General features: G+C 37.4%; 1 protein-coding gene across 27 annotated transcripts in view; it reads left to right on the top strand.

Moving 5' to 3' along the window:
- Positions 1 to 2,376: 2,376 nt before the first annotated feature.
- LOC119577821 (chromodomain-helicase-DNA-binding protein Mi-2 homolog) overlaps positions 2,377 to 20,000 on the top strand; it is a 25,964-nt gene continuing 8,340 nt past the window's right edge. For 7 of the 27 annotated variants that reach the window (XR_005229150.1, XR_005229151.1, XR_005229152.1 and 4 more), the window contains exons 1-31: positions 2,377 to 2,557; positions 6,835 to 7,016; positions 7,314 to 7,443; positions 7,572 to 7,741; positions 7,928 to 8,068; positions 8,240 to 8,452; positions 9,869 to 10,066; positions 10,259 to 10,462; positions 11,445 to 11,602; positions 11,739 to 11,907; positions 12,094 to 12,218; positions 12,329 to 12,543; positions 12,862 to 13,075; positions 13,377 to 13,812; positions 13,923 to 14,162; positions 14,279 to 14,401; positions 14,619 to 14,806; positions 14,986 to 15,114; positions 15,236 to 15,407; positions 15,702 to 15,856; positions 16,059 to 16,245; positions 16,359 to 16,505; positions 16,663 to 16,792; positions 16,941 to 17,035; positions 17,448 to 17,539; positions 17,827 to 18,013; positions 18,214 to 18,325; positions 18,461 to 18,681; positions 18,812 to 19,012; positions 19,175 to 19,506; positions 19,619 to 19,784. Coding sequence is in view for 18 of the 27 variants with exons in the window: in XM_037925396.1 (XP_037781324.1) it covers positions 2,524 to 2,557; positions 6,835 to 7,016; positions 7,314 to 7,443; positions 7,572 to 7,741; positions 7,928 to 8,068; positions 8,240 to 8,452; positions 9,869 to 10,066; positions 10,259 to 10,462; positions 11,445 to 11,602; positions 11,739 to 11,907; positions 12,094 to 12,218; positions 12,329 to 12,543; positions 12,862 to 13,075; positions 13,377 to 13,812; positions 13,923 to 14,162; positions 14,279 to 14,401; positions 14,619 to 14,806; positions 14,986 to 15,114; positions 15,236 to 15,407; positions 15,702 to 15,856; positions 16,059 to 16,245; positions 16,359 to 16,505; positions 16,663 to 16,792; positions 16,941 to 17,035; positions 17,448 to 17,539; positions 17,827 to 18,013; positions 18,214 to 18,325; positions 18,461 to 18,681; positions 18,812 to 19,012; positions 19,175 to 19,506; positions 19,619 to 19,784 (5,466 nt within the window). In the remaining 9 variants the exon portion in view is untranslated. Of the gene's footprint in view, positions 2,558 to 6,834; positions 7,017 to 7,313; positions 7,444 to 7,571; positions 7,742 to 7,927; positions 8,069 to 8,239; positions 8,453 to 9,358; positions 9,503 to 9,868; positions 10,067 to 10,258; positions 10,463 to 11,444; positions 11,603 to 11,738; positions 11,908 to 12,093; positions 12,219 to 12,328; positions 12,544 to 12,861; positions 13,076 to 13,376; positions 13,813 to 13,922; positions 14,163 to 14,278; positions 14,402 to 14,618; positions 14,807 to 14,985; positions 15,115 to 15,235; positions 15,408 to 15,701; positions 15,857 to 16,058; positions 16,246 to 16,358; positions 16,506 to 16,662; positions 16,793 to 16,940; positions 17,036 to 17,447; positions 17,540 to 17,826; positions 18,014 to 18,213; positions 18,326 to 18,460; positions 18,682 to 18,811; positions 19,013 to 19,174; positions 19,507 to 19,618; positions 19,785 to 20,000 lie in introns of those variants that run through there. The other 20 variants (XR_005229154.1, XM_037925405.1, XR_005229155.1 and 17 more) reach the window with 16 other exon arrangements.

Here is a 20,000-nt window from a genome sequence, read left to right on the forward strand (position 1 = left end):
GAGGAGAGAGAGAGGAAAGAAAGAGAGAGAGAGAGAGAGAGAGAGAGAGAGAGAAGGAAGAGAAGGAGAGAGAGAGAGAGAGAGAGACAGAAGAGAGAGACGAAACAGAAGAGAGAGAGGAGACAGAGAGAGAGAGAGAGAGAAAGAGAATAGTATGTAGACAAGAGAGGAGCATATATATAGATGAGATAATATATATATATATATATATATATTATAATATATATATATATATATATATATGTATAATATATATATATATATATTATATATATAATATATATATATATATATATATATATATATATATATATATGTGTGTGTGTGTGTGTGTGTGTGTGTGTGTGTGTGTGTGTGTGTGTGTGTGTGTGTGTGTGTGTGTGTGTGTGTGTGTGTGTGTGTGTGTGTGTGTGTGTGTGTGTGTGTGTGTGTGTGTGTGTGTGTGTGTGTGGACGTATATATAAGAGTTTACATATTCCTAACTGAAATTACTAAAATAATAGTACATGATGATTTTCTAGGATGATTGTCATTTACGGCATGATGAAGTTAACTCAAATTATGTTGTTGATTTTTTCTCTTTTTTTTTCCGGATTTTTTTTTTTTTTAATATTCAATGCGGTATTATGGTTGATATACACAACCAATTTCTCATAAGTCGCCTGAAGAAATCCTTCTTTTCAAGCCTGTATTATAGCAGCGGGTCCTTACATCAATACTTTACCGTACAAGTAACAGTGAATGCTTCTAAGAAATGCCCGATCAAAAGGAAAATATAATGATTATATCTATCAAATCATACTGAAATAACCATACTCTCGAATCACATCGATACGAAACAGGCATAAAAATAATCTTGACCGCATTTGATATCCATTCCAAAAATACTAACGACATAACGGTAGCAGTGGAATGCTATGTTAAGGAGCATCAATTAAAAAAAAAAAATAATGGAAATTACAAAATTACATTACAAGAATTTCAGCTACCACTAGTAAATCCTACCGTCTTGTTTTTTGTATATCTATTGATGGAATTTCATGTCGTTTGGAAATCAATGCATGGATATTTTTTTATAACGTTGATCCTTCAGTTTTCAATGTTCTTACTCTTTATCATTAATAGTCAACACAACAACCTTAAATCCTTGTTACAAAATAAACTATTGATTTATCCCCTTGCAGTTTAGAATGCTGAGCATGCATATTTAGGTAACACTCCTTTAAACTCAACATTAAATGGTTAAATATGCAAAGAGGACTGACAGTGAGACCGGATTCTGTCAAATGACAAAATAAATCAGATTTTAACATGGAAATGGAAGAGATAGAGATAAATAAATAGATAAAAAGATAGATAGACAGATAGATTGATAGATAGATTGACAGACAGATAGACATACAGATCGATAGATGGACAGATAGATAGATGGACAGAGAGAGAGAGAGAGAGAGAGAGAGAGAGAGAGAGAGAGAGAGAGAGAGAGAGAGAGAGAGAGAGAGAGAGAGAGAGAGAGAGAGAGAGAGAGAGAGAGAGACATAGAAAGGCCGATTAAGTGACTATGTAGAATCTGCACCTCTAGAAGTGCTTAAACATTTTTTCACAATTTTCATTATTTCACGCGGACTTACATATTAGGACTACATACAGCCGAAAGAAACTACGCAGTCGTCTTTCACCTTTGCATTCACATTTAAGATAAATATGAAATAATTGTTTTTTTTATGAATATAGGGTAGGTTCTATGTGTGGCTGAATGATGTAATGGAAACACCTTTAATAAGCATAAGCAATAAAATATATCACGATGCCGAGTGCGAATCATACGGGACAACATGCAGAAGATAAATTCAATTTCATTATTTCAGGCCGCCTCTCCCTCCCTGCCGCTTATCATTTAATTTTATCTGCAGATCAATGCATTGCATGGAAAGTTTTCGCATATCGTGCTGGTTTTACTAATTAGTGAAACAAATGTTCACCTAACTTCCGATACACACTTTAAGCAGCTGCTTTAAATAAGCGGTCGCTCTGAGCGACTTTACTGAAGCTGAATGAATAAGAGGCGTAAGCCATTTTGGCTGAGAGAGCTTCGTGTTCGTCTGTAATTATTGTAAGGATTGAGATTGCATTTGCCACATAAGGAAAACCTATGCAGACAACTCCTACAGTTGAATATCGCAAACTTGCACTTGCCTGAACTCTCGCGCCAGTTTACGAAATCCAACATTATACAGTAACATGAACACGAGGTTTTAGTAGTTCGCTTTTTGGTCCTTATAACTAAATTTTATTCTGGTACCAGTACAAACGTCGTAAGCCACCTTGTACTGGCTCGCACGCATGCGCACTGGAGGCTCTTTTGTCCGAAAAACCCGACGGCGACAAACATTCAGCGGCGACGCGATCGGACGAGGTGGCGGTCGCCGGGTTCGCTGCCCTTCTTATTTTTGTTGTTTGGTAGAAAAATCAGAAAAAAATCTACCGAAAAATTGTGTTTGTTAGTACAGCGAGACGCCAGAGATGCCCTCGGACGTGGAGGAAACGGAGTACAGAGGTAAGTTTGTGGATTTTTTAAAGTTTGATAGAGCTTTGTTTTGAATGGGCCGGCGTGAGGTCGCGTTGCTCAGGAAAATAGACCTTATTACTGTTATTGGTCGACCGAAGAGGCATTTTATTTGATTGTTCGCCTCAGAAATGCAAGTAGATGTGTGTGGAAACAAAGCATTTGGTTTTAGTGAAGGATTGTTAAAGAAAATCTGTGTTAGCATTTTCTTGGGTGGACGCAATTACAAAAGAGGGTCGGCTAGTCAGCGACAGGAATGGGATGCATCATGCTAGGTCTCTTCCGTGTCGCTGACGAGCCGGTCCCCAAAATGAGAGCATGCGACGCTTTTTCACTGAAATAGCATTATAATATATACCTCTCTCAACCAGAAGACTCTAATAGAATGAGATTGAGGCATGTTAAACTCGAAAATGCTAAGGTTTGTTGATGTTTGAAGCAACGTTTGTTGGGCACACATCTGGCACCCGCGCCCGTCGCTGACGCAGGCTGGCCGACCCTCCCGCCTCGGCTTCGGCGCGCAATTCGAACCCGCCGAGGGAGCCTTCTGGCCTGGAGCCCGGCATGGGGCCTGTGCTTGTAGGCTCTGGCAGAGGGGGCTTGTATTCAAACCTATATCACAACTTACTCGTTTGCCTGACCTGTTTGTAGGCCTATGGTTCATTATATTTAATTTTTATTAATATTATAAATTTATGAAAAACAACAATAGCTTTGAAAATAATTGTATCTGATGTGTCTTATTCAGGTTCATGTGAAATGTGATCTCTGATGAATAACTATCTGTATTTGTTAACAAGAGCCATGCACCCTCCAGAGACAAACTCCCCAAAACAGATTTTTATACATTTCCTCTACCTATTTCCTGATGGTTTATTTGCACTTAACTAAACATTGGGGTATCATATGAACTCAAAAATCCCAACCTACCTTTCCTACTTTCTATTTATTCCCTTGACAGGGGGAGGGGGTAGGCTCCCCTGTACCTCCCTTTATTAGCACTTCATGACAATTTTTAAAAAATGGACTTTAAGAAAATGCAACACTAAGAACTCTAGTTGTGTAAGGATGTTGTGGACTTAGTTTCTGAGTGGATATTTTTGTCATTTCATGGTAAATACAAGGCCCCAGCAGCTGTATCTGTGTCTGTTTATGGCTATTTCTATAAGATGTTGATGTCCATTTCCCCTCTATCTGTGTGTGTCACCCTCTGTAACATTAACCAAGTATCTTAAATCTAACCTAATAGTGACATCATATGTTAAGTATAACCTCCATTCATGTTGGCACTTGAGTAAAAGTTGGCAAACCTCTACAACATATATATTAGAAGAAAAAAAACTTATATTGATTTCTGTTTCTGGCTTGCCTGAATTTTTGCAAGAGCTCAGGCAGGCACAAAACGCACATTCACACACACACAATTATATACGTATACACGCACGCATGCACACATCGACAAACACTCATAAGTATATACAGTATATACACACATGCATGCATGCACGCATGCACACACACACACATGCATGCACACACACACATGCATGCACACACGCACGCACGCATGCATGCACACACACATCTATACACATGCACACACACATCTATACACATGCACACACACATCTACACACGCACACACACAACACACCACCGCGCCACACACACAACACCACCACCGCCACACACACAACACCACCACCGCCACACACACCACACCAACAACACCCAACACACCACACCTCCACACACACACACCACCAACACCACACACACACACCACCCACACACACACACACCACCACCACAACACACACACACCACCACCACACACACCCAACCACCACACACACACCACCACACCACACACAACCCACACCAACCACACCACACACACACCACTCACACACCACACACCACCACACACACACACACAATCACACACACACCACCACACACACACACAACCACCAACCACACACGACACACACACCACCACACAGCACACACACACACACACACACACAACACACACACACAGGTAAATATACACATACACATGTTCACACTTGTTAACACATACACAGATATATATGCATTTAATACACACACACCCATCTATATATTACATGCATATATTCACATATATGCATATATACGCATATATACACACACACACGTGCATGCATACATGTGTGTACACACACATAGAAACATACATATACATGCAAATAACACACACACACCTACACATACACAGCTACAAAAACGCACACATCTACACACAATCAATCAATTCTAAAAGCTTGTGTTCAATTTTTCTGAGGATCTCCTCATTGGGCACTCGGGAAGTGTAAGGGTTTGTTTCAGTTATCATTGTCCAGGTCTTGCAACTATACAGGAGAGTTGACCATACTTTCTTTCTTTCTTTCTTTCTTTTTTAAGAGCTTGCTGACTATTTAGATGTTACGGAGTTTAGAGAACATATCTTTTACTAGTCCAGTTCTGCATCTGACTTAAACATATGTACACCCACAAACATGCACATACTCATGTAGATACATACTTACATGCACGTACGCAGACACACTCATACATTCATTCATATATAATATATATATATATATATATATATATATATATATATATATATAATATATATATATATATATATATATATATAATATATATATATATATATATATATATATATATTTATATTTATATATACATTATATATATAAATATATATATATAAATGTTGATTTATATTTATATTTATATATGTCTGACAAATGCCGGGGAGAAATGTGTCTTTTTAAGTGTGGTGTCGATTCCAGGTCAGAGCTCCCTGGCTAGGGAATATATAGATAATTTTGTATTAAAGCCACAAGGGTCTGTGGGGCCTAGCCCCCTGGCTAGGCGCACATGATACAGCAGGGATCTATATCATCATCAATAACAGTATGCTCATGTTTGTATAATTTGTGGTCTTAGAAGAAAACAAAAATATTGTTTTAGCCCTTTACCGACGGGTGGCATGTACGCACATACCATGGCATGGCTGGACTATCTGCTGGGGGCATGTACGTACATGCCATGGTGTATGGATGGACATGCCATGATTTTTTTTTTTTTTTTTTTTTTTTTTTTACAATCACAGCAAAATATTATTTTTCTGCCACTGAAAGTGTGATTAAGTCATTTTTAACACTCATTTTTACTATGCAAAAAAAATGATAATAAAAAAAAATACAACAAACCGACGATTTCAACTCCATGATGCCACACACTGCTTACTTTATTCAGACTATAGACCTGATTTATCAGGAAATATGGCAAGTAGAGATTTCAGGAAACAATGAAAAGTGAAAATACAACATATGATTGTAGTATTACGAAGAAATAGTAAGGGATACTGTTATTTGGCATGAGCAGTCATACATGCTAGGGCAATGATATAAGCCCCCGGCAGCAAGGCCTGGGCCACTATGAATACTACCCGTAGGGAAAGGGTTAATGGTCTTGAAGGGAGGGAATCCTTCAGGTGAACGGAAGGCAAAGCAGTTCATAACAGCCCAGTTTACCTCTTGATAAATACAACAGAACACATCCATCAATCAAATACAAGGAAAAAATTGCTTATAGTTTAATGTTACACCTTGTAAAATAAGTAAACAGGAATATATCAAGTTCATTGTATAACTATGGTTATTATGAAATATTCAGAAATATATTTGCTTTTTGTGAAAAAGCAAGAGGGAGCGAGCACTAGTAGCCCCATAGCTCATGCCCTTCAGGCCAATTCAGTTTGGTGATTCTAGGGGAGAATGGTCCAGTAATAGATTATTGTATCACCAGTCTTGTAATTATTAACCAAAATTCATGAAAATTGTGTAAACCAATAATCACAGTGTGTCAAAAAGGCACTAATTTTCTCATCTTATTTTGGCTGTAATCAGAAATAAATTAGTAGAAAAATGGATTTAAAGGGGGGGGGGGTTGAAATAAAAGGAAAGGTGTGAGTTTTACTCAGAAAACCAACATTGTTAAAAGTAATTATTATCTGAACCATAATTCATCCTGTATCTTTTCAGGAAAGGATTCTTGTACTTAAATTTTTAAGATCTTTTGGTACTGCGCACAGTTATTAGATGTATCTTGACTCTTAATGGTGTCACTAAAAGTTCTATCTGTAACAAACTTGTCAGAAGTATACTTTATTTTGTTACATTTTGCCCCTATGAATGATATTTGTATTGCAGAGGAGGAGGAGGAACAAGGGGAAGGGGAAGAAGAAGAACAAGATCAAGGTGATTCAAATGAAGAAGAACAAGATGAAGAGTGGGGTGGAGGAAAACGGAAACGAAAGAAAAGTAAAAAGAGAAAGTCCTCACGCGGTGAGCGTGGGCGGAAAAAACGAAAGAAGAAAGATGAGAGTGAGAGTGTAAGTATTGCTGTGTGATTTCACATTCTGGTTTGAAAAAATTATAAAAGTCTCTAGAAAATATTACCAGGATAAAGTTTAAAGTATTTGAAGACATTTCCTGGTCATTAGATATTGAAGATTGTATTACTGAGATACATTTTATTATAGTATTGAGAAATGGTACTAATTTAATTGATCATTTTATTTACATTAATGATGTAATAATATATTGGTAATAACTAATTTCTTGAGTAGAGTTAGCATAGCTAATGAAACTTACCCAAGACACTTATGAATATTCATAATTATAAATAGGAAGGTGAATATGAAGAAGAGGGTGGCCGTGTTGACTCAGACAATCAAGAAGAAACCCCAAAAGGAAGGGGTCGTGGAAAAGGACGTGGGAGGCCTCCTGCAACTCCCACAGCAACTGTACCAGAATCAAGTGAGTAATACAGGTTATAAGAACTTCTTTTTATCAGCATTACAGTTTGATGCATTAAAAAAAATATTACATTCGACATCACATAAGGGTAGATTTAACCTCAGTAGAGTTTTGAGTTATCCTGTCAGATGATTTCACAGGTGGAGGAGATCAAATGCCAACAGTTGCTGAGGTGTGTGAAAGCTTTGGGCTGAATGATGTCGAATTGGAGTACACTGACTCAGATTTTCAGAACCTTACAACTTACAAGTTGTTCCAGCAACATGTACGTCCACTTCTGGCTAAGGAAAATCCAAGGGTAAGATATTTGCTGTTTGTGTTGCCATATTTTTTATTAACCTTCTCATGGGGAAAGTTTAGTTTACTTAAGTTTTGCATTTAATGAATTTTGTGATAGAAGATATTTTCATAAGTATTTTGTGCTGAAACGATTAGATACTCTTAAAAGAAATAATAATATAATCTTTGTAATCTAATCTAAAAGGTACCAGTGTCTAAGTTGATGATGTTGGTAGCTGCAAAGTGGCGTGAATTCACGGCTCGCAATCAGCAGCAGGAAGAGGAGGAGGAAGATGAAATTGTAGAAGAGGAGGAAGAAGAGGAACCAGAACCAGCACCGGTACAAGTAAGATATTTTGTTGTAGATTAGGTCATAGCATTATTTATATATGTAATGTGGAAATCAGTAGCATTTTCATGCTTGTCTTTTAGTTCACAAGAACTGATAAGATGTTAGAGAGAGAGGGTTTTTTTCATTGTGGTTCTACCAATTCTAATTAATCATTACATATATCAGCAGATAACACCCAAGGGTCGGGGACGCCCTAGAAAAGCCAAGGTAGATGAAGAAGTAGAGGAAGACTTTGATGATGATAGTGAAGGCGTTGGTAAGAAAAAACGTGGCCGAAAACGCACTGCTACAGCAGAAGGGAAAAGCAAAAAGGGTGGAAAAGTTCCAACTTTGAAGATTAAGTTAGGGAAGAGGAAGAAGGACACCTCGGTGAGTCTGGTGAGATGGTCTATTTTGGTTAATAATTGTAGTTTTGAAGAAACTCTTGTGCCAGTAACTTGACATAATTTTTCAAGTTCTAATTGTTTTGTAAATAGAGCAAAGTGATATCAACCTAAATATCCTGCTAGCACTGTTTAGGATATTTGGGATGATGGTTACATATTATTTCTTAATCCTTGTACATTTTGTTATTGGGTTCAGTTGGACACGGTAAATTATTGTATACTAGCCACAAGTGTATCTTCTTTTCTATATTATTTAGAATTAAGTTAGCATGCTCCATTTGAAATATTTCACAAAATGCCAGTGCTTTGTCACTAGGTTATTGATGAAAGATTAATTCATAGTGTCATTTGAATTTGATATTCCCAAAAAGGTGAAGCTCTCTCTCCTCATAAGTTTAATAACTTATGAAGAGAGAGAAAATCTAGAATCCTCTTCACTCCTGTCTTCTGATCGTATATTCTAAAACTTTTTTTTTTTTTTTTTTCTATTGTTTTTCTGGGATACTTTGTCTTTTAAAGAGAGATTTTCCATATTAAAAGTACTGAGAGAATTTGTTCTGTTTATTTCTAATTGGCAATTCTAGTTTTAATCCCCAGAAATTTGTCGTCTTGCAATCTCACAGATCTCAGTTATATGTTGCAGAATCGTGACATTACTTCTCCTCATCTGCTAGACCAAGCTAAGCTCCCAAGCTGTTAATAAATTTCATTGTTTATCAAAGTATTACAGAGTATCTTTCTGGCAAAATTCTTTTCTAGCAATTACCTAAATTGAAATTGACGGTTATTTCTGCTTTTTTGTTTTTTGTTTTTTTATTTTTGTTTTTCATTCTTAATTTAGATGATACTAACCATTCTTAGTATTTATATTCAGGCACTGTAAGTGCTTTCCCATTATTCCCAAGTTAAATTTATGCAATGCTCTCACAGTCCAATTCATTTTGCTTTAAAACTTCCCTGTCCTTTGGCACCCACCTCATCGCAGGGCCACACCAAAGGACTGAACAAAAACAATGAGCCGGTCCTGCAGGAGTCCCAGAAAGTATGTTACAAAATCTCAAGTACTTGGCATGTAAGGTTTATATGATAAGGCCTCCTCCCTTTTGCACCTACACCTCACAAAAAGGGTTTATATCCCTCTTTATCATGAAACTTTATTGACTGCCAGGCAGCGTGCACCCTCTTTATAGATTGTGGGCTGTGAGATTGCCTACTTTCGATTAAAGAAGAAAGAAAAAAAAAAAAAAAAAAATCAGCTTCATTTATATCACCTAGTTGTGTAGTATCATTTCCTTGTTTTCTTAGCTGCAAACTATGAACTAGGCCTAATCATAGTGTAAACCTCATCTTCTGGTACATTTACTGATAATATTTCTTTTCTTTTTTTAACTCCTCTTGGGATAAACAGGAGGATGAATCAAGCCAAGACAGTGATGCAGAGTTTGAGCAAATGCTGGCTGAGGCAGAGGACATGAACAAGGCAGAAGATGAGGCAGAACAGCAAAATGCACCCAAAAAGAAAGCCAAAACCAAGATTGGCAACAAAAATAAACGTAAAAAACGTATGAAGGCTAAAGATGAGGATGGATACGAAACCGATCATCAAGTGAGTGTATTTGTGTTAACTTATACTACTATAAGTTGCATGATTAAGAATGACTATAGCTTTTATAAGAATGCTTGGTGTGGAATGCTCTTTAGTTGTTAATTTTTATGTAATTAAGCAATTCTTTAGTTAAGATATAAGGAAACTGGAGTCTGGACATTGATACTGACTCGTTTCTTTTAACTTAATCAGTCTCCCCCAAATCAGGATTACTGCGAGGTATGTCAGCAGGGTGGTGAGATCATCCTTTGTGACACTTGTCCTAAGGCTTACCATCTGGTGTGTCTTGAACCAGAATTGGAAGAGGCTCCTGAGGGCAAGTGGTCATGCCCCACTTGTGAGTCAGAGGGAGTCAAGGAAGAAGATGAACATATGGAGTACTGTAAAGTTTGTAAGGTTAGTAATCTTTCTCTCCTCTTGTTTCCTTTTTTCCCCTTTCCTTCCCCTTCCTTTCCTTTCTCCTCCTTTTCCTTTCCTTTTTCTTTCTCCTCCTTTCCTTTCCTTTCTTCTCCCTCCTTTCCTTTTTCTTTCCTTTCCTTTCCTTTCTTCTTCTCTCCCCTCCTTTCCTTTCCTCTCCCCTCCTCTCCTGTCCTCTTTCCTTTCCTCTCCTGTCCCCTCCCCTCCCTCCCTCTTTTTATTTTGTCTCCTTTCCTCTCTTCTCTCCCCACACCACCTTTTCTCTCTCTCTCTCTCTCTCTCTCTCTCTCTCTCTCTCTCTCTCTCTCTCTCTCTCTCTCTCTCTCTCTCTTTCTCTTTCTTTTTTTTTTTCTCTCTCTTTCTCTCCCTCCCTCCCTACCCCCCTCGTTTGCTCGATCGTTCTCCCTCTCCCCCTCCCTCCCTACCCCCCTCGTTTGCTCGATCGTTCTCCCTCCCTCACCTCTCTCTCTCTCTCTCTCTCTCTCTCTCTCTCCTTCTCTCTCTCTCTCTCTCCCTCCTCTCCTCCCTCCTCTCTCCTCCCTCCCTCCCTCCTCCCTCTCTCTTACCTCTCCATCTCTCTCTCCCTCCCTCCCTCCCTCCATCCTCTCTTCCCTCCATCCCTCTCTCTCTCTCTCTCTCTCCCTTTTCTCTCCTCTATTCTCTTCTCTTTCTTCTCTCTCCTCTTTCTCTTTTTCTCTCTCTCTCTCCTTCTCTCTCTCTCTCCTTCTCTCTCTCTCTTTTCTCTCTCTCTCTCTCTTTTCTCTCTCTCTCTCTTTCTTTCTTTCTATCTCTGCTCTCCCTTCTCTCTCTCCCTCTTTCTCCTTCTCTCTCTCTCACTCTCCCCTCTCTCTCTCTCTCTCTCTTTCTCTTTCTCTTTCTCTGTAAAAAAAAAAAAAAATAAAAAAATATAAAGATCCTGAATTATGGGGCAACAGTTCTTTTAACTATATCTTTCTTCTAGGATGGTGGTGAACTTCTTTGCTGTGATTCATGTGTGAATGCATACCATACATATTGCTTGTCGCCACCCTTGTTTGAAGTACCTGAAGGAGAATGGACTTGTCAGCGCTGTGCTTGTGAGCCTTTGCCAGGAAAAGTCCAGAAGATCCTATTCTGGAGGTAAGTCCTGCTTTGCTTTCCTTCTCTTGTGGTATAGTCTTGGATATTCTTTTCTGACAATTGATGCGATATACAGTCCATATATAAATGTATTTTCTATTATGCAATGTCTGAATCTTTCCTTCTGTGATTGCAGATATGTTGACCCTCCAAAGCCACCAGAGAATTGGAAGGAGATTGTTGGAGACAAATGGGAAAAATATCAGTTCAAACAGTTGCGCGAGTTTTTGGTGAAGTGGGTTGACATGTCCTACTGGCACTGCTCTTGGATTTCAGAACTCATGCTGGATGTACATCATCCTCAGGTAAAACCTTTTATCACTTCCACAATTTCAATAGTCATATCAACTTTTATTATAATATTATGGGCTTGTATGTTGGTGTGTTATTTGCTTTAATATACCTCTTATTATTTGTGAGCTTGGTGTAGGCATGTCAGTTTGTAAAATCTCTAAAAATATTTAAACAATAATATTATTCCTTCCTTTTAGATGTTGCGTTCATACTTCAAAAAGTTTGATCCAGATGAGCCTCCTGTACCTGGTATGGATGATGATGATGAAGTAGGTTCACAAAGACGTGGCAAAAGCATTGATCCGAACTCCTTGGAAGAAAGGTAGAAATACAAAATATTTTCATGGTAATATTATTGTGTACTGTGTATATATAGGTGAAAGATGGTTGGGTGCATTGCAGTTTATGAATTAATATTTAATTTATCGACAGATATTACAAATATGGAATCAAGTCCACCTGGTTGAAAATCCATCGTGTGTTGAACCATCGTTCTTTACGGGATGGAACCATACAGTATCTTGTGAAATGGCGAGACTTACCCTATGACCAAGCTACATGGGAAGATGAGGATGAGGAGATTATTGGCTTAAAAACTGCAATTGAGTTTTATCATGATCTGAGAGCAGCATGTAATGCTGATGCTGGTTAGTGTTCTCAAATGATTTATCACTTTTGTGATTTGTCATATTTATAGTTTTGTTTACATACTTTAACCCCTCAGTGACGGGTATTAGAAATCTCTCAGCGTCGTAGACCCTGGTGATTTCTGGCAATGTCCAGCTGCTGGGGGTGGGAGTCCACTACCTGTATCAGAACTTCCCACTTGACGCGCTCTAGCACATCTCCACATGTATAGCCGTACCCCGCAGAACGTGTGGTTGTTATGATGTCTATACAGTAACAGGGTAACAAATGTTTTATTTTATATGATTTTCACTCATTTATTATTCTTTTACTTATAGTTGGTAAGAGTAAGAAGGGGAAAAAGAAAGGCAAGGCAAGGGCACGAGAATTGGGTGAGGAAGATCGTGAGCCCTCTTCACCCCGGCGATACACTCCTCCTCCTGATAAACCAGTAACCAACCTCAGTAAGAAGTGGGAGAAGCAGCCAGACTACTTGGACATGACTGGGCTCTCACTTCACGAGTATCAGCTTGAGGGTGTGAATTGGTTAAGGTGAGGATAGAATACTTTTGAGAGATTCATTGAAGAACTAATGCCATTTAATGGTTCACAAAGTATTGGAATTAAGTAATTATAATTTTTATTATTATTATGATGATTATTGATATACTTTACTATTATTCTAACTATTGTTATTTTTGTTATTATTGTTATTCATATTTGTATAATTGCCTTAATATTGTTTCTTGCTAATACCCAAAATAACAAAATATAAGATTTGAATATCCATCTATTTTAGAGCCATGTATGTGTAGCTGTTATGTTATATGCTGCATATCACTTCTTTTTACAGATATTCTTGGGGTCAGGGAACAGACACCATCTTGGCCGATGAGATGGGTCTTGGAAAGACAATTCAGACAATTGCATTTTTGTATTCACTGTACAAAGAAGGACACTCCAAAGGTCCCTTCCTTGTTGCTGTCCCACTCTCCACCATCATAAATTGGGAAAGAGAGTTTGAGATGTGGGCCCCAGATTTCTATGTTGTCACATATGTAGGCGACAGAGAATCACGATCTATGATTCGTGAGCACGAATTGTCATTTGAAGAAGGAGCAGTGCGAAGTGCATCAAAAGCCACACGTATCCGTACAACAAATGTAAAGTTCAATGTACTTCTAACTTCCTATGAGATGATATCTATGGATCAAGCTTGCTTAGGATCATTAGAGTGGGCCTGCTTGGTTGTAGATGAAGCTCACAGATTGAAGAGTAACCAGTCTAAGGTAATTTTGATTTTTTTGCACACGTGTAAATATGACTGCTAAACTTTGTGTTAGTGTTTTCATATTTTGAAATTTGTACGCTGGATTAATGTGCCTCTCTTTTTGGACAGTTCTTCCGTGTGCTGAACCAGTACAACATCGTTTATCGTCTTCTTTTAACTGGAACCCCACTTCAAAACAACCTGGAGGAACTTTTCCATTTACTCAACTTCTTGTGTCCTGAAAAATTCTCTGATCTATCTTCCTTCCAAAATGAATTTGAAGATATTGCAAAAGAAGATCAGATTAAGAAACTACATGATTTACTTGGACCTCACATGTTGAGAAGATTGAAGACTGATGTACTCAAGGTAAATTACCGATTCTCATTCTTCCACAGGCTTTGATACTTGCTCTATAGATAGCTGAGCAATGTAGAAATCAGTTGACTATAATATTTTGATAATTTTTTTCTTTCTTTCACCAGAACATGCCAACCAAGTCAGAGTTCATCATTCGTGTGGAGTTATCACCACTGCAGAAGAAATACTACAAATACATTCTTACTCGTAATTTTGAGGCCCTTAACTCAAGAGGAGGAGGCCAACAGGTAAGTTCCATTTACAAAGTTTGGGTGTAGATATGTTTGAAAGGAATACTCTTTTACAGCACTTCAGTCATACTGCATTGTGCTATAAATTGTTTAGATGAAATAAGCCCATTATTCAGCTCTGAATATAAGAGGAGTCGGTGATCATAAAATAAGCACAAGTAGAATTTAAATATTTGTAATTGGGTAATTATTTCATATCACTTTTGTTTTCCAGGTTTCTTTGCTCAACATTGTTATGGATCTGAAGAAGTGTTGCAACCATCCATACCTCTTCCCAGCAGCAGCAGAAGAGGCCCCTAAACTGCCAAATGGGATGTATGTAAGCAGAGACCTTGTGAAGGCCAGTGGCAAGTTCATTCTCTTGGAGAGTATGTTGGAGAAGCTCAAACGTGATGGTCATCGGTGAGTTTCACTTTGAAGGTTGCAGTTATTTGATATATGAAAAACAGTTGTTGTTGTTGGGGGGGGGGGGGCAGTTGAAGATCAAGATCAAGAATAAGAATGACATCCAAATTTTTCCCTCAACTTCTTAGCCAACCTCATTAATATTGACTTCTAAATGTCTCTCCCCTTTTTTTCAGTGTGTTGATTTTCTCTCAGATGACAAGGATGTTGGATGTCCTGGAAGACTTCTGTGAGGGCATGGGCTACAAATATGAAAGAATTGATGGTGGCATCACTGGTCAAGCTCGTCAAGAGGCCATTGATAGGTCAGTGCAGTATAAATCTACTAAGAATTTTTTTCTGATATGTGATAGCAACCATTTATACAGAGCCATTGCATTCAAGTCAGTATTTGGTTTATTTACAATGTTCTCATCTCCCATACAGGTTCAATGCTCCAGGTGCCCAGCAGTTTATTTTCTTATTGTCTACTCGTGCGGGTGGTTTAGGTATCAACTTGGCCACTGCAGATACTGTCATCATCTACGATTCAGATTGGAATCCACATAACGATATTCAAGCTTTCTCCAGAGCTCATCGTATTGGTCAGGCAAATAAGGTAAATTAAACACAATATTTCTAGCACTCTTAATGTTATGGAATTCATTGAGGCATAGAATCAATATACATTTTTATTTGTCATTTATAGTTTTAAAAAAATTTTGATGTTAAAATATACACAGTATAGCTCAGTTTTTTATGAATACCAGTGCACAACTTCAATTTAATACCTAATTATATTGCCTTTATATATATATATATATATATATATATTATATATATATATGTATGTATATATATATGTATGTATATGAATTATTCCAACAAATAAGTCTAAGCTTTGTTCCTACAGGTGATGATTTACCGGTTTGTGACTCGTAACTCTGTGGAGGAAAGAGTCACACAGGTTGCCAAGAGAAAGATGATGTTGACCCACTTGGTTGTCCGTCCTGGAATGGGATCAAAAGCCACAAACTTCTCCAAACAAGAATTGGATGATATCTTGAGGTAGGCATCAGTTTTTCATTGTCTCCTTTCTTTTGTAATTTTTTGAAGCCTTTACTTTGTAGGTATATTTTGATTCAGACCAGTCAGATTTCTCTAAATTTCTTTTTGTTAGAGAGGAATTAAGGCAAGTAGTTTATTTCCCTTTATTTGGTATACAGATGAATATTCATGTTTGAAATAAAGGCACTGTATACTTTCATAGGTTTGGTACTGAAGAACTTTTCAAAGAGGAGGAGGGCAAGGAGGATGAAGCTATCCATTATGATAACCAGGCAATTGAGGAACTCCTTGACCGTACAAAGGAGGGTATTGAACAGAAGGAGAACTGGGCTAATGAGTACCTCAGCTCTTTCAAGGTTGCTTCATATGTTACCAAAGAAGGGGAAGAGGTGAGTAGTTTTAGTTGTACTGTCAATGAAAACTATTTAGATACACACACACACACACACACCCCTCTAATGAAAATTGCATATAATAATAAAGATTTACTTTATTAACACAGGAGGAAATGGAGGATGTTGAGGTTTTGAAGCAAGAAGCAGATAATACAGATTCCCTTTACTGGGAACGACTTTTGCGCCATCACTTCGAGCAACAACAGGAAGATCTGGCAAGAACACTTGGAAAGGGTAAACGAGTCAGGAAACAGGTTAGTATTTAGTTGTAATCAACAGTTTTGTCATTTTCATCAAAATAAATATTTAGTAGCTATGTTTCATCTATAAGAAATGACTTTAACCTGAAAGAAAATTATATGATTTATTTTTTTATTTATTTATTTTTTTTTTTGCAAAATTATTTTCAAGGTGAACTATAACGATGCAGCAGATGGTAGAGAAGATCTTAGCTGGCAAGAACAAGGATCAGACTACAACTCTGACTTCTCCATGCCATCAGATAATGATAATGATGATGAATTTGATGAAAAGAATGAAAGTAAGTGTTTTGTATTTCACAGGTATTGTACTATTATTAGTACATGAATGAAAAGATGAGGAAAATTACTTGCCTCCTGTCAGTATTAACCATATATATTTCCGTAATTGTAATCTTAAGGTACTTTTAATCTAAAACTTGCCCTCAGCTGAAGGAGGTCGTAGATCACGCCGTCGTGGTGACAGAGGTGACCGTGATCGTCCATTGCCACCACTTCTTGCCCGAGTTGGAGGAAATATTGAAGTAAGATATTGGAGATACAAACTTCTGATGTTTGTATAAAAATGTGTTTATGAATTATACAAATTTGTGTGTAATTGTTGTGTTCAGGGAATCTATATAATAAGTACAATTGTAAGAATATAGTAGTAATTGATATTATTTTATTAGATAATTAAGATTCATCAAATGGTGTCCATGAATCTTGGCCATACCAGTTAGTTTGTGGTTTTGGTTGTAAAATGTGGACTAGATCAATTTTAGAGGCATAGGAGCATTGGCAAAGCAAGGCCAAGGCATAAAGGCCCTTTAATACAGTTTTATTATTGTATTTTTAAATGATACAAACTAATTTTTGTAATTAAATATTTAGCTTTACTGCAAAACAATTATTGATATACAATGACAGTGGTTTGATGTGTAATTATATTTACAGGTTCTGGGATTCAATGCCAGACAGCGCAAGGCTTTCCTTAATGCAGTTATGCGTTATGGAATGCCCCCTCAAGAAGCCTTCAACTCTCAATGGTAGGTCCATAGGAAAATAAGCACACTTTTATGTTAGTAGATTCCTTTTGTTAAACTTCTGAATATGATATAACACTACCCTCAGTCTTACAGGCTGGCTCAAAGTGGGAAGAGGTGCCAAGCCAGTAAATGTCTCACTAACAGGATTTGAATGTAGGCTACTTTGTTTATGAAGTTCTGCTGATTTGTGGTCATTGTAGGCAACTGATCAAAGACACAGACAGTGAATGTTTCATATTTGTTACTGCTTATATCAAAATGAAATTAATATGGCTTCTTTTTTAAAGGTTGGTTCGAGACCTTCGAGGCAAGAGTGAGAAGTGCTTCAGAGCATACACATCTCTCTTCATGCGCCATTTGTGTGAACCTGGTAATGACAATGCTGAAACATTTGCTGATGGAGTGCCTCGTGAAGGATTAAGTAGACAACACGTTCTCACCAGAATCGGAGTGATGTCACTCATTCGCAAAAAGGTATTGCATTTTATAAGCCAGGTTATTGTTATTCTTCAGGTAGATAAAATCTTGTTACAGTTGATGAAAATAAAATATGGTAAGGCTTTTATTTGTCTTAAAGCAGTCTACATATATTATTGGCTCAGGGGTCTTTGTTCGCACTTAATCCTCTCCAAACTAGCTGTGGTTGTGATCTAATTATACATTTGTATTTTCAGATTTCAGAGTTTGAGACAATCAATGGCCATTACTCAATGCCAGAAGCTCTAAATAGGCCTGTTGAGCCAGCTGTAGTTGATGGTGGCAAAAGCAATGGAACATCTGCTTCTGGTGAGTGTTCATTTTTTCATAATTAATACATAACTATTATTTTGTCCCTGTTTTTTGTTGTTATTGATGTTACATTTCCATAAACATTCAGGATTTCTCATACAGTGCTAATCATTTGTCAATACATCATTTTAGGCACACCAGCAACAAGTGTAACTCCATCTCCAGCACCATCTGTGAAGGGAGAATCAGAAGACAAGGAAGAGGACAAAAAGGAAGAAGCTAAGAAAGAAGATGACAAGAAGGCTGAAGATAAAGAAAAGAAGGATGAAAAGGAGACAGAAAAGGAAGAAGAAAAGAAGGAAGAGAAGGTAGAAAAGAAGGAGGAAGAAAAAACTGAAGGAGAAAAAGAAAAGGTAAATTTTGCATTGTAATTTTTGTTTTGATTTTTTACAAATTATGATAACTGATTTCTCAGTTCTCAATACATTTTACCGTGTCATGTTGCAGAGACTCCAAAATAATGAGACCTTTTTAACCTTACAGAAGGATGAACCTGCTGAAACCCCAGAAGTGAAGGCAGAGGAAGAAGAAAAGAAGGAAACAGAACAAACTGAGAAGAAGGAGGAACCAGAGAAGATGGAAGTAGAGGAGACCAAGAAGGAAGAGGAGAAGAAGGAGGAAGTGAAAATGGAAACTGAAGAAAAAGAACAGAAGGAAGAACAGAAGACTGAAGAGAAGGAAGAGGCAAGTGAAGCAAATGTTAATTTGATGAAATACTAACTTTATTTAGATTTATTTTGTGCTAACTTTACTTAGATTTATGTTTTTGTTTTTGTTTTTTTTTTTCTTTCTTTCTTTCTTTTTTCTTTCTTTCTTTCTTTCCTCAATAATCATAAACTTTTTCAGGCTGAGGTCAAGGCTGAAAAAGTTGAGAAGACAGAGGAGGATAAGGAGGCTGAAAAGAAGGAAGAAGTCAAGAAAGAGGAGGAGGAGAAGGAAGATGAGAAAGACAAAGAGAAAGAAAAGGAGAAGGAAGGAGATAAAGATAAGGACAAGGACAAAGATAAGAAGGAGGAAGATGATAAGAAAGATTCCAAGAAGAAGGATGTGGATTCCGTGGCAAAGAGAAAGTTCATGTTCAACATTGCTGATGGTGGGTTCACTGAGCTGCACACACTGTGGCAAAACGAGGAAAAGGCAGCTGTTCCCGGCCGCGAGTATGAGATCTGGCACCGCAGGTAGGCTTTGAGTCCTAAATCACTACACTTTTTATATTTTCAATGTATATATGCACCTGTTTGGAAAATTATATGTATTGCAACATAGATTGTTTATATTTTATTTTTGCAGACATGATTATTGGCTGCTTGCTGGTATTGTTACCCATGGGTATGGAAGGTGGCAAGACATCCAGAACGATGTCAGGTTTGCCATCATCAATGAGCCATTCAAGATGGATGTGGGCAAGGGTAATTTCTTGGAAATTAAGAACAAATTCCTTGCCAGAAGGTTCAAGGTAATATTTTATTACTGGGTTTGCTTACTTTATTGTATATTGTTCTTTGCCAGTTTTATTTTATGGTTTGCATCAATATTTTCATAAACATTTCCTGAAATACCATGGATTGTTGTTGTTCTCCTTTTCTTATTTTCCTGCTTTTTCTCCTTTGCTTCCTATTCTTTTCTCTTCTCCATCTCCATCTCCATCTCCATCTCCTTTTCTCCTCCTCCT

Source organism: Penaeus monodon, chromosome 10 (genome assembly GCF_015228065.2).
Source record: "Penaeus monodon isolate SGIC_2016 chromosome 10, NSTDA_Pmon_1, whole genome shotgun sequence".
In the NCBI taxonomy this organism is placed as follows: Eukaryota; Metazoa; Arthropoda; class Malacostraca; order Decapoda; family Penaeidae; genus Penaeus; species Penaeus monodon.